At 63.8% G+C, this 11,598-nt stretch overlaps 1 protein-coding gene across 1 annotated transcript; it reads left to right on the forward strand.

Annotated features, from left to right (window-relative positions):
- The first annotated feature begins 581 nt into the window (after positions 1-581).
- On the forward strand, positions 582-10,666 carry C2CD4C (C2 calcium dependent domain containing 4C). The gene is made up of 2 exons (XM_090027499.1): positions 582-721; positions 2,236-10,666. Exon 2 carries the CDS (start codon positions 2,287-2,289, stop codon positions 3,571-3,573), a length of 1,287 nt encoding a protein of 428 aa, XP_089883625.1. The 5' UTR covers positions 582-721; positions 2,236-2,286; the 3' UTR covers positions 3,574-10,666.
- Positions 10,667-11,598: the final 932 nt, after the last annotated feature.

The raw sequence follows: 11,598 nt of genomic DNA on the forward strand, positions 1-11,598 counted from the left end.
TGCAGCGGGAGGGGTTAGGCCTGGGAGAGCCCATCTCACTGCCGGGAAGACGAGCCACGCATCTATGCACAGGCCGGCTGCGAACGCGAGACTCGCCGTCCCCGCGCCGTGCAGGGGAAGGGATGGGGCTGGGACCCGGAATAGCCCCGTGGCATCTGTGGTGCCTCGGCCTGGGTCCTGCGCACCGCTCTCTTGGCAGCCGCTGGGCTTACCCGGCTCTCTGTACGGAGAAGGGCCAGGGAGGGTCAAGCCTTCCCCAGCCCCTGCTCGAGGCCAAGTCATCTCGGTGCAGACGGGCTGGTCACTTTGTGCCGTCCAGGGGACGTCAGGGCAAGATCACGTCCGGCACGAGCAGCTCTTGGGATGGCTCAGGTGCGACCCGTCGGGCGAGCAGAGAGGGAAGGCAGGGGCTGGGGGCGGCTGGGTGCCGCGGGGGGTCGCAGCACGCCCGGGAGGCTGAGCCAGGCCGAGCTGGAACCACGGAAAAAGCCAGCGGCAGCTGTGTTAGGAGGAATACGGCTCGGCTGCTGAAGTCTATATTTGGGAGGTTTCTAGCGCCTGCAATGAATGAATTGTGACAGCTGAGCTGGTATAAAAGGAGACAGCAGGTCTCGGGCACCTCATTCCCAGCCCGGAGCCAGCCGCGCAGGCCGGGAGCTGGGACCTGCCTGCCGGGGGACACTGCCTCCCCACGGGGCTCCCGGGGACCGTCCAGCCACAGGTAGGCACGGCGGGCAGGGGCGTCCGCGCTGACCGGGGCGGGGGGGAGCCAGGGGCAGGGAGTTTGCACCCTCGAGAGGGAAGGACCGGAGCCAAGCGCCAGTGTCGTAGGCAGGCAGGATATTTCTCCTTCGCTGCATCCCGATGGGGGGGGGGCACCCACGGGCGGTGCCCCGCCGGGCTCCGGGCCCGAGGCTGGCAGAGTTCCCGTCCTGCTCCCCCCAACTCCCGTCCTCGGTCCCCACGGTGAAGTTGGCCGGAGATCGGCGCTGCCGGGGGAAGCCACGGCCCAGGCGCCAGCTGGAAAGCCCACCTGGCAAAGCCAGCCACAGGTGCCCGGTGACAAACTTCGTGCCGGTTCTGGAAAGCAGGGGCTGTGCGTGCCAAGGGGATACCCCAGGCTCTGGGGGGCCGATCCCCGATCCCCCATGGGGCCCTGTAGGGAGAGGCTAGCCAGGTACCTCCGGTTAACTCTTCCACTGCTGGCCACCCAGAGGCTGGCATCTCTCCTCCGACAGTCCCAAAACACCCATGCGAGGACTTGCCACCTGGCTGTCCCCGGAGAGGATAGACCAGGGTGTCCCAGGGGGAACCAGAGGGGCACGGCAGGTGCCCAATGGCAGGGACCTGGCTGGCAGCGCAGCCCTGCAGGTGCTCTGTGCCCGGGGTCACCTCCAGCACCCAAGGACCGTGGGGCAATGCCTGGTTGGGGGCAAGGGCAGAGGGGCAGCAGAGCCCACCCCGCGCCCCTTCTCCAGCCCCGAGCTGCTCCGCAGCGGCTGCTTGCCCTGCTCTCCCCGCCCGCAGTACGGATTTGTGCAGGGGCTGGCGCGGGACTGGAGGCATCCCTGGGCTCCGGCTCCTGGGAGAGAAGTTAAACAAGGCAGGAGGTCTGGCTTCCCCCAGGCACTCGGGGCTGCAGGGCTGGGCAGGGCAGGGCATCGCTGCCAAAGCCAGGACGGAGCAAGGGGGGCCTGCGGAGACCCCCATCGCCCCCTAGACCTGCACAGACCCTGCCGCCTTTGCTGACTGCGCATCCCAGGAGGATCGGAGTAAACCAAAGCCGACCCCCTCGCCCCCCAGCCCGGCCCTTGCAGGGCTGAGCCGGTGACGCGGCCGAGCGGCGTGCGCCTGTCCCCGCAGCCCACTGCCGACACGAGTCTGCCGGTCTCAGCCCAGACAGCGATGGGCTGCAGCCGGCAGGGCGGGGAGGGGGCGCATAGCACCGCTGGGGTGAGCTCGGGTGGACCCTCAGCCCCCCGCGGGCCTTGGGGCGGCTGTCGCCTGAGCTGGGGGAGCAGCCGGGCAGGGAGGTGGCGGCATCTCGTCGTGCCGGACGGCTGCACCCCCAGGACAGGGCCGGGCCCCTTGTGCTCTAGGCTGGCCAGGTGCCCCGTGGGAAGGGCCCGATCCGTGCCGCGCCCTCCCCACCCCCGGGGCAGGTTGGGGCCCCGATCCGGCCGCGGCCGCGCCTGCCGCGGATGAAGCCCTGCCCTGTCCTTGTTTATCTTGCAGGGGGGAGCGCCGGGTGCCCGCGGCCCCCGCCCCGTCCCCCGCGCCCGCAGCATGTGGCTCTTTGAGCGGATCCGCGGCTCGGTGGAGAACGGGGCGGCCCGGGCGGGTGAGGCGGGGGACAAGCAGGCCAAGGGCCCCCTGTACAGCAACGTGCTGACCCCCGACAAGATCCCCGACTTCTTCATCCCGCCCAAGCTGGCCACGGTGCCGCCCGAGGCCGAGGGGACGGAGGCCAAGGCCAAGGCCAAGGCCGGGCTCAGCACCTCGGCCTCCGAGCAGAACCTGTCGGCCCGCCAGCCCCAGCGCAGCCCCCGGCTCCCGGCCAAGGCCGCCGCGGAGAGCAAGAACCTGCTGAAGGCGGCCAGCCGGCACATCATCCAGATCGAGAGCGCCGACGAGTGGGCCGACGAGGAGGACTTCAGCACCAACGCCGACCCGCAGGCCCAGACGGCCATGTCCCTGCCCTACGTGCCCAAGGCGCAGACCTCCTACGGCTTCGCCACGCTCATGGAGAGCCCGCACACGCGGCGCAAGGAGTCGCTCTTCCACAGCGAGCACGGCGGCCTGTGCCAGGCGCAGACGACCTCCCCCGGCGCCCAGCGCCGGGCGGGCGGCAAGCTGAACGGGGACGGCGCCCACCTCACCCCCTCCGACACGGGGGCGTCGCTCATGAACCCCTACCGCTACTTCAGCGGGGGCGAGAGCGACACCTGCTCCTCCGCCGAGTCCTCGCCCTTCGGCTCCCCGCTGCTGTCCCGCTCCGTGTCCCTGCTCAAGCTCTTCGGGCAGGAGAGCCAGGCCAAGGTGATCAAGCTCAAGCACTCGGTGGCGCGCAACAGCTCGCTCTCCACCGACGACAGCTCGGCCGACACCAGCCCCAGCTCCCAGCGCCGCCTGCGCTGCGCCACCCCCCCGGCCCCGCCGCCGGCGCCCCCCGAGCCCCCGGGGCCCGAGCGGCAGCAGAGGGAGCACACGCTGAGCCTGAGCAAGGGGGGCAGCCTGCGGCTGACGGCCGAGTACGACGCGGCCCGGGCCCGGCTGCGGGTGCGGGTGATCGCGGCCGAGGAGCTGTACGACAAGCTGTGGGACGCCCGCAGCATCAACTGCTGCGTGGGGCTGCACCTGAACCCGGGCAAGCTGCAGAAGCAGCGCAGCACCATCATCAAGAACAGCCGCAACCCCGTCTTCAACGAGGACTTCTTCTTCGACGGCCTGGGCATCAGCGCGGCCCGCAAGATGTCCCTCAAGGTCAAGGTGGTCAACCGGGGGGGCAGCCTCAAGCGGGACACGCTGCTGGGCGAGAGGGAGCTGCCCCTCACCTCCCTGCTGCCCTTCTGACGAGCCCCGCGGCTGCCCCGGCCCGCCCCGCCAGCGCCCGGCGGGCATCAGATGCCTCCCCCGGGGGCAGGGCGGCGTCCGATGCTTCCCGGGTCGGTCCCCTTGGCCGAGGCGGAGCAGCCCCCTGCACCAGCCTCCTCGAGAGCGAGCGGCTGGCTTCGCTAGGCGGGGTGGGCGAGGGGTGACGGGGAGGAGACAGAGGGGTCCCCTGAGGGGAAAGGAGAGATTTGGGCCCCTTCCCCGCTCCCCAGACCCAGCGTCCTGCCTCGGGTTTGTCCTGTGCCAGCTGCTCCCCGAGGGATCAAACGTCTGCGTCGGAGGGCAGATTCAGCCCCCGCGACGAGGCACTTGTCTGGCTGTGAGCTGCGGCAGTGGGAGGGGGGCCGCTCGAGGGGTGGGGGAGGCAAGCGGTGCCCCTGCAGACCCCTTCTGCCTCATCTCTGCCCTCCCCGGGGGGCCGGGAGGGGGTGGGACTCGCTGCTGGGCCCCTGCAGCATTTGCACTCGCCCGGAAAGCCCCGCGGCCTGGAGTCAGGGGATGACACGGTAGCTTCGGGCTCCGGCCTCTGCGGCTGCAGAGCGCGTCTCGAGGTCCTGCTGCAGGGGCAGGGCCCAGGAGGCAAATCAAGGGCAGCCCAGACTGCTCCCTCGTGGGGTTTTAAGCCGACTTTGTGCCCTTTTCCGGCCGGGGTCCTGATCTGCGGATGCCGGGGAGGGGGTGGGAAGGGTGACAGGGCGGCCTCACCCCTCCCAGCTCCATGCCCAACCCAGAGGTCCCCGGGGATGGCTTTTCCTCTCCCAGGCAAGGTGCAATATCCCCGGGGAGCCCGATCCCGAACCAGGTGCGTCCCATCTCTCAGCAGCCTCTGAATCAGGCCCCCTCAAAGCGCCTTGGGCCCGGGACCCCCGTCCTCGGGTCGCTGCGGCAAAGAGATCGCAGCCCCCCGGCAGGCACCTGCGTCTCCCCTCCGCTCCGCGGCCCCTTCCTTTGCCTGCTGCTAGGAAAGCTCACGTCTCGGCCCCACTCCTCTGAGCCCAGGGGCTCCCACGCAGGCTTCCCACGCACGGCACAAAGCACCAGGGCCGACGACCCTGGGGTGGATCCGGTCACAGCCCCGCTAGCTCGAGGCTGGGAAGCGAAGCCCGGGACCCAGCCTGACCTCACCCGGGAGCGCTGCGGGGAGAGAGGGGGCGGCTGAGCGTAAGGGAGCATTAACGGAGCTGGATTTGCCTCCCGGTTGATACCCTGCTCTGGGAGCAGAGCCCGGCGCAGAGCTTCACATGCACTGGAGCTGCCTGCAGGTTAATTTAGCGCAGGCCGGGGTAGCGGGGGTGTTTGAACCAGCCTCCCTGCAGAAACCAAAGGGGCTGAGCAACACCCCAGCTTCGCAGGCACCAGACCCTGGGGGATGGACCCCCACAGAAACCCTCCCAGCCTTTTTTTTCTTTTCCGCCCTCCTTGTTCACATCGCGCAGCGGGAATTGGGGCCGACAGCAGGCAGCTGGCGCGCGGCGGCCCTCCCCTCCTCTCCTCCCCGGTCCTGCTAGGAACCGGGTGCGTTTTCACTGCCGACTCATTTGAATAATCAAATCAGACAATGGGCTGACACCGAGCCGGTGGGGGATGGTGGGGAGCGCATCTCTCCAGCCTGGCCCTGCCTCGTCGGTGGCGGCTGCCGCAGCGTCCCAAGAGCCCCTTTCCCTTCGGGGGCAAGCAGACGCCGGCCCCTGGGGAAGGCCGGGGGGCTCCTGATGGCCCCCCGCTGCCTTGTGCATCTTAGGGGGGCAAACTGATGTCTTTCACCGTCTCCCCCTGGACACGGCTGTGCACCCAGAAGGCAGCCAGGCCCAGGGGGGATATATAGGGCCCATCATCTGGAGTGGGGCGGGGGGTGGAACAACCAAGCCCCTTTTTGCTCCATTGCTCTCTGCGATGCTCACACTGCATCAGGTCCTCTGCCTGTCTGGGGAGAGGGCTACACCAGCCCCCCCCATCCACACACGCACATACACACGCACCGATCACCGGTCCCTTTTTGTGCGCGAACCTTCGCCGGCGGCGTGTGCTGCTACTTCTCTGCACCGCGCGGCAGATGGTCGCTGCAGAGATTTCAGTGCAAGCTATTTATATTTGGAGCTGATCTTTCCCACTGTATTTTACTTCTGGGTGTAAATATGGGGGGGTTGGGGAGGGCTCGCGCAAGGCACGGGTTTTCATCGTTCAATATTTGCATGGCATGTCGTAGGTGGGGGAGGGGGGGAGCATAATATCCATAGGTTCGTTACCGGGTCGTTTGGTTTTATCTTTTGTTTTCCGAGCTTGTGAGTTTAAAACACGCACACCGACAAAGAAAGCAGGAATGCGATGAGGAGAGGCTGGGGACGCCAGCGAAGCCCCGGCGGAGACTGCTAGCAGGTGGATGGGGGGCCTTTATAGCTGCTCTCCATCTCACCAAGCAGCCTTGGCAAGAGCGTCGCCCGCCTGGTCGGTGTCTAAGCGCTGTCCTGTTCCACCCAGCCTGGGGTGCCGAAACAGGTGGGGAGGGCGCCCGCCCGACCCGTGGCTCCCGGGATGATCTGCAGAAGGGGGCCAGCTGCTTTCTGATGGAGGTTTCCATTACTCCCGGCCCTGGGGTCTGCTGAAGTTTGCTCCCACGAGACCCTCTGGCCTTGGCCCCAGCGGGAACGTCAGGGCGGCTGGGGGCGATGAGTGCAGGATGGTGCCGCAGCTCGGGGGCCGTTCTTGCTCCTCTGACAGGTGCCGTGTGGGGCCTCTCCCCTGCATCGAGGGAAAGCCTTCCCTCCGCGGCCGTGGGGTTGGCTCGGGGCACAAAGTCAAAGCGATCTGGAGTGCATTGAGAGCGGGATCTGCTGCAGATCCATCCTGATCCTACCCAGCTCCAGAGCCCGGCTGGTCCCGAAGTGCCCGTCTCCTTGCCCCTGATCCCAGGAGCCCTGGGAGAAGGGAGCGGATGTACATCCCCTTGGTCCCCTGCCAGAGTCAGGTGGAGCTTCATCCATCCCAGCCTTTGAGTGTTGATAGTCTTCCGGCATCTGCCGCTAATGAATTCATTTGCTAATGCGTTGATTTGCGCTCCCTTGATTTAGAAACATCACTAACGAGGAGCGCCGAGCCACTTGCCTGACGGAGTTAGTCATGTTCAAATCCTTCACAGGAGATGCTCCTCGTTATGGAGGCTTTGCAAGAGGACGCCGAAGGGGCTCTCCCCTCCCATGGCCACGCGCGCTCCTCCGTGCGGTCAGTGCGCAAAGCCGACGGGTGTCCGAGGAGAACCGGGGATGCGAAGGGGTTGTCGGGCAAATTTAGGCACGTGTGGTCTATCGGATGAGCCTGGAGAGCTGCCTTGGGTTAGGACCACTGTGCCCCAAAGCAACTGGCTTGCTTTGGGGCCCAGATCACACGTCTGCTGTGGACCCTGGAAGCCCCTCGGCTGCCGAGAGACCACGTGAAGCCCCAGAAGGCACGCTCTGCGGGAGCGCGTCTCCCATCCCTGCCGGGGCTGCACCCGTCGGGGTGCTGGGCGACTGCTGAGCGCTGGCTGGGCTTGTGTCTGTCTAGGAGAGAGGGCCTTCCTCTGCCTTGACACCGGCGGAGCTGAGATCCTGGCCCTGAGACCATGATCTCAGCTCTTGGCCATACTCGTGCAAATATCCCAGGTGCCAGAGCCTGGTCTTCAGCCTTTTAGTGACTCCAAAGCGATTCCCCAAAGCCCCGCTCCGTGCTCACAGGGCTCCCCTCTGCCCTGAGCCAGCTTCGGCCCCGGCAAAGCAGGAGAGACGGAGCGCGGCCTAAGTCAACCGAGTCGCAGATGAGAGCAGGAGTCCTCCCCGAGCTCCCCAGGGGAGGACATGAGGAGCCCTGTTTGCTGAGATGGGGCCCGTTGGCCCCTGGAAGTTAGGACACCCAACCAGAGGAGGTTTTGCAGCAAAACGAGGGCTTTTTTAAAAATGAATCAAAAAGAGGTGCTTCCCTGATGCCGAGCAGAGACGCATCAGTCCAGCCCGAGCTCTTGACGGGCAGGATGCTGATGTCCGGGGCGACCTCTCCAGTCGCTGCCAGCGGAAAAGAGACAGGCTCGAATAGCAAACCCTTTGATCTGCTCTCGGGGGGTGTCGACACCAGCCCGCTCCGCAGACTCACTCGACAGCTTTCAGCTTTTCCTGCCAGCGGCAAACAAAACCCGCTGGGGAGTTTTGACATCTCGAGCATTGTCCCGAAATGGGCCCGTCAGTCTCCAGCTGACTTTGCTTTCCCTGATGCTAGTGCCCCCAGGGCTGCTCTTGCTCTCAGCCGCGGTGGGAAATGTTTCGGAAAGGTTTCTTTTGCTGACAGGGCTGCAGCTGTGAAGGAGGCGGAAGGGAACGGGCTTTCCCAGCCGCGTCCCAGGGCTTGTGATCTTCAGCCTAGCCCCCGAGCCGATGCTGGACCCCAGGAAAATGCCAGCTCTTTGCTTTCGCTCCTTCTCGCCTATGGAGAGGAGATCAAGCAATTCTACTGCGAAGCGCTCGGCCTGCCCATGACGGGGAAGACGGTTTGTGACGCTCCAGATGGTGCTTGCACTTATCTCGTGAAGCAGGCGTAGGTGTTTGCACACCTCACAGTGCTACTATTTCACAGCACCCTTCAAAGGACCTCAAGGCTCCCCCCCACGGTGCTGTGGCACCCGGCTGAGAATCATCGCGGTAGGAGAAGCAGAGCTGTGCAAATGCAGCGGCTGTGTGGCATCTCGAACCGATTCTGCTCGAGATCGGGTCTGGTCTGGTTTTACCCAGAGCAGGGGTCCGGCCGAACAGCAGTGTCACGTTCCTAGTCAAACCTTCAGACATCCATGTTGCATGGACCACGTCCTGCAGGACTAAACAGCGCACAGTCAAACCCTCAATCTCTGAAGATGCCGGCTACAGCAGCGTGGGTATTTCTTGACAATAGCTATTTTTTGCAGGGGGAGGAGGGAGAAAATTCAGATGCATTGAGACCAAACGTCTGGCCTTAATCTCAGCTGAGTTTCTCAGCTTGGGAAACAGGCAGACGTGGCCGGGAAACTCCCATTTGCGGGATTTTTGACATGGGCGGGGGGAAGATCCAGTTCAAGCAGGGGTTCAAATAGCTTCGTTTTGGAATCTGAGCTAATGATGGTCGATAAAAGCTCGGGAAAGGCCCACGCTGGTCCTTCAGGCAGGCCGACAGCAGCGCTCCCGCGTTTAGGGAAAGCAGTTTCTCTCCCCCTGCGCACAGCCTGCGCCGCTGGGCTGAGACACGAGCCGTGCGGCGGGAGGCTTGCCAGCGCGCCCGCTGTGCTGCCGAGGCCCAGACGACGGGTCGCGACGGGACATTATTTTTAATTGCCCCTTGCGCTCGGTGTTGTGACACGCTCATCACGCGTGTGCTGACCCATCGCACCCGGCGGCCCGGGCTGCCGGTGAGCGCTGCAGAGAGGCCTCGGCAGGCTTTGCAGCAGGAGGAAAGTCAAGGGGATCTCAGGCCTTAGGCCCAGGGGAGCTTCTGGGCTCCGTGTGCTGCTCCGGCCCCTCTCAGGCTTCTGCTGGGGGCCGATGCCTGCGGCGCTGGCTCTTCCACTTGCCATCGCTGGGTTTCTTCACGTCTGGGGCTCATTTTCCGTGATGGCCAGCAATATTTCAGGCCTCTGCGACCAAGTCAGGTCCATTTGCCAACCCGTGCATCCTCTTCGTCACACCGGTTGGACGGACCTTTGCGAATTTGCCAGCACGTCACCTTTTCCCTGCTGTTCCACGAGCTCATCCGCGGTTTGCCAGGAAAGGCCTCGTCTCCGCAAACTTCTCAGCCCCCAAGTTTTATCGTGCGTCGACAACAGAGACATTCTGAGATTCGCCTAATGCCCCAGGGCAGACGCTTGAAAACGAGAAGCAAAAAGTCCCATTTTCTGGTTTGGAAGGCTTTTTGCTTATAGGGATTCTCCTACTAATTACAGCAGAAAAGATATGCACATGCACATGCATATGCATAGGTACATGCGTATGCACATGCATATGTATACATACACGGGTATGTGTATGACAGAGGCAAGTGCAATGGGAAGGGAATTGCTTTGTGATTCTGAAAGGGGGAAACCTCAGGATGGGCCAGAAGAGAAAACAGGGGCGGGGGGTTCACTTTCTGAGCATTGGATTTTGCCCTCCGCTTCAACACGGAGCAGGTGGATTTAGTTCTGGTTCTAAGTGACATGGCCAAGGCCATATAGGAAGCCTGCAGCAGGGAAGCCCAAGTCCCCCCCAGATTAGTTCGTGAGCACTTTGCCACTGGGAGTGTTCAGGTCTGGGTCTTCCCAAGTCGAATCTGAATTTCCCACGTGCGTCCTGACACCCGGTGCTGGCAGGAGGCAGGTGGAAAGAGCAGGGTTCCTCACATCGCCCGCCGGGGGGGCTGGCCTGCGATCTCCGTGTCTTAATGCATGCGCCTGTCTGAGCTAAATGGCTCTGCCCCCGGTGGGAGCTGGCGTGTCAGCCTCTGTCCGTGGCCTAGCCACGGCACGGAGCCCCATCCTGGTCGCAGGTGGCTGATGCTGGGGTGCCGCTGATCAGTCTAACCAGAGCCAGCGTGCACCTCCCCTTAAACAGCAGGTGGGTCCCACACACCGGATGTCCCCGGCCCGGCGGGGGGAGCCCACCGAGTGACCACCAAGTGCATGCGGCAGTGGCTCAGCGCGTGCTTTTGCAAGGCATTCTGGGACACTCCCGTTGCATGAAGCCCGAGCCCGGCTTTCCCTCCTCCCCAGCCAGCGCAGTGACCCGTGGATGCTGCCTGTTTGTGCAAGTGCCCCTTGGAGATCGCCGTCCCCGCGCACCGTGTTCCCCCGTGATCCCCACGTGGGTCTGGATCGCGAGCAGGAAGGAAGGTGTAGGGGTGTTTCTGTCCCCCGCCTGACACGGCTCTTTTCTACCATCCCCGCTTTGATATATCCCTGTGTTTGGATTTCAAATGATGCTTTTTTTGGAGTGGAACAAAAAAAAAAAAAAAGAGAAAAAAAAGGCCGTATGAATGGAATGTTTCTTTACAAATAACTCGACATTTTTAGTGCAATAAAGGTATTTCTAACGCACAGATGCAGCTTCGCAATGTCTCGGGTTTCTTCCCACGGCCTCTCAAGAGGCGATGAATGGTGAGTCCAAGGTGCCGGTTGTCAGAGCCCGGGTCACCTGGAAGCAGGGGTGGCGCGGTGCTAGGCGCTGTACGTGTCGGTCACCATCCCCACTGCAAAACGTTGACAGGACAAGTCACCTAAGGATGCCCCGTCACATTACTCATCCGCCTGGGGAAACTGAGGCACGAAGCAGGTAAGCGGCCGATGCATGGAATCGCTGGGAGCGTCTGTGGCGCTCAGGCCTGGGCACAGCTCATCAGTCCCTGCTTTTCCCACGGTGGGGGTGGGATTTCACGGTGCTTCAGCACCTGGTTTTTAAACATAACCATTTCACACACCCGCTCCACCAATGCAGCCACTTCTGGGGCAGCTCTGTAGTAGGCACACTGCAACACCCCTCCATGGAGATGGCGGGGGGTGGGGTTGGAGGCCGGGCCCCCTGCTTAGGGCTTGCCTGGAAAGTGGGTATTGGTTCTGCCGTGGGAACAAGGGAAGGGAAACGCAAACCAGTGGAGCAAACCAGCCCCCTGCTCCACTGCATGTGGCTCAGAGCACCCCAGGGTGATTGCATCTTGCACCCACAGCCTCTGGTGGCAGCTGTCTCTGGGGCAGGGCTCTGGCCTGGAGGGACGTGTGGCTCTGATCCAGCCTAGCTCTTAATGGGCAGCTCATTAAGCTTTGGAAGGGAGATGCCTGCCCCCCATCCGTGCCCACCTATATCAGGGCATAGGTCACGCTCATTAGGGGGTCAGCAGGGAACCTGGGGTGTGCCTTGAAGTGTCTCTCCCATGCAGCCAGTTCTGGGCTCTGGAGGAGACTGCGGGCGATGGAGCCTGGGCTGGTGGCACCAAGGGGCCCGATCCTGGGAAGCACTGAGCACCTGC

Source organism: Crocodylus siamensis, chromosome 14 (genome assembly GCF_052110815.1).
Source record: "Crocodylus siamensis isolate JL-2025a chromosome 14, ASM5211081v1, whole genome shotgun sequence".
NCBI classification, from domain to species: domain Eukaryota; kingdom Metazoa; phylum Chordata; order Crocodylia; family Crocodylidae; genus Crocodylus; species Crocodylus siamensis.

Excerpts from the sequence above, each read along its gene's own strand:
- C2CD4C (XM_090027499.1), top strand. The coding sequence starts at position 2,287 with ATGTGGCTCTTTGAGCGGATCCGCGGCTCGGTGGAGAACGGGGCGGCC.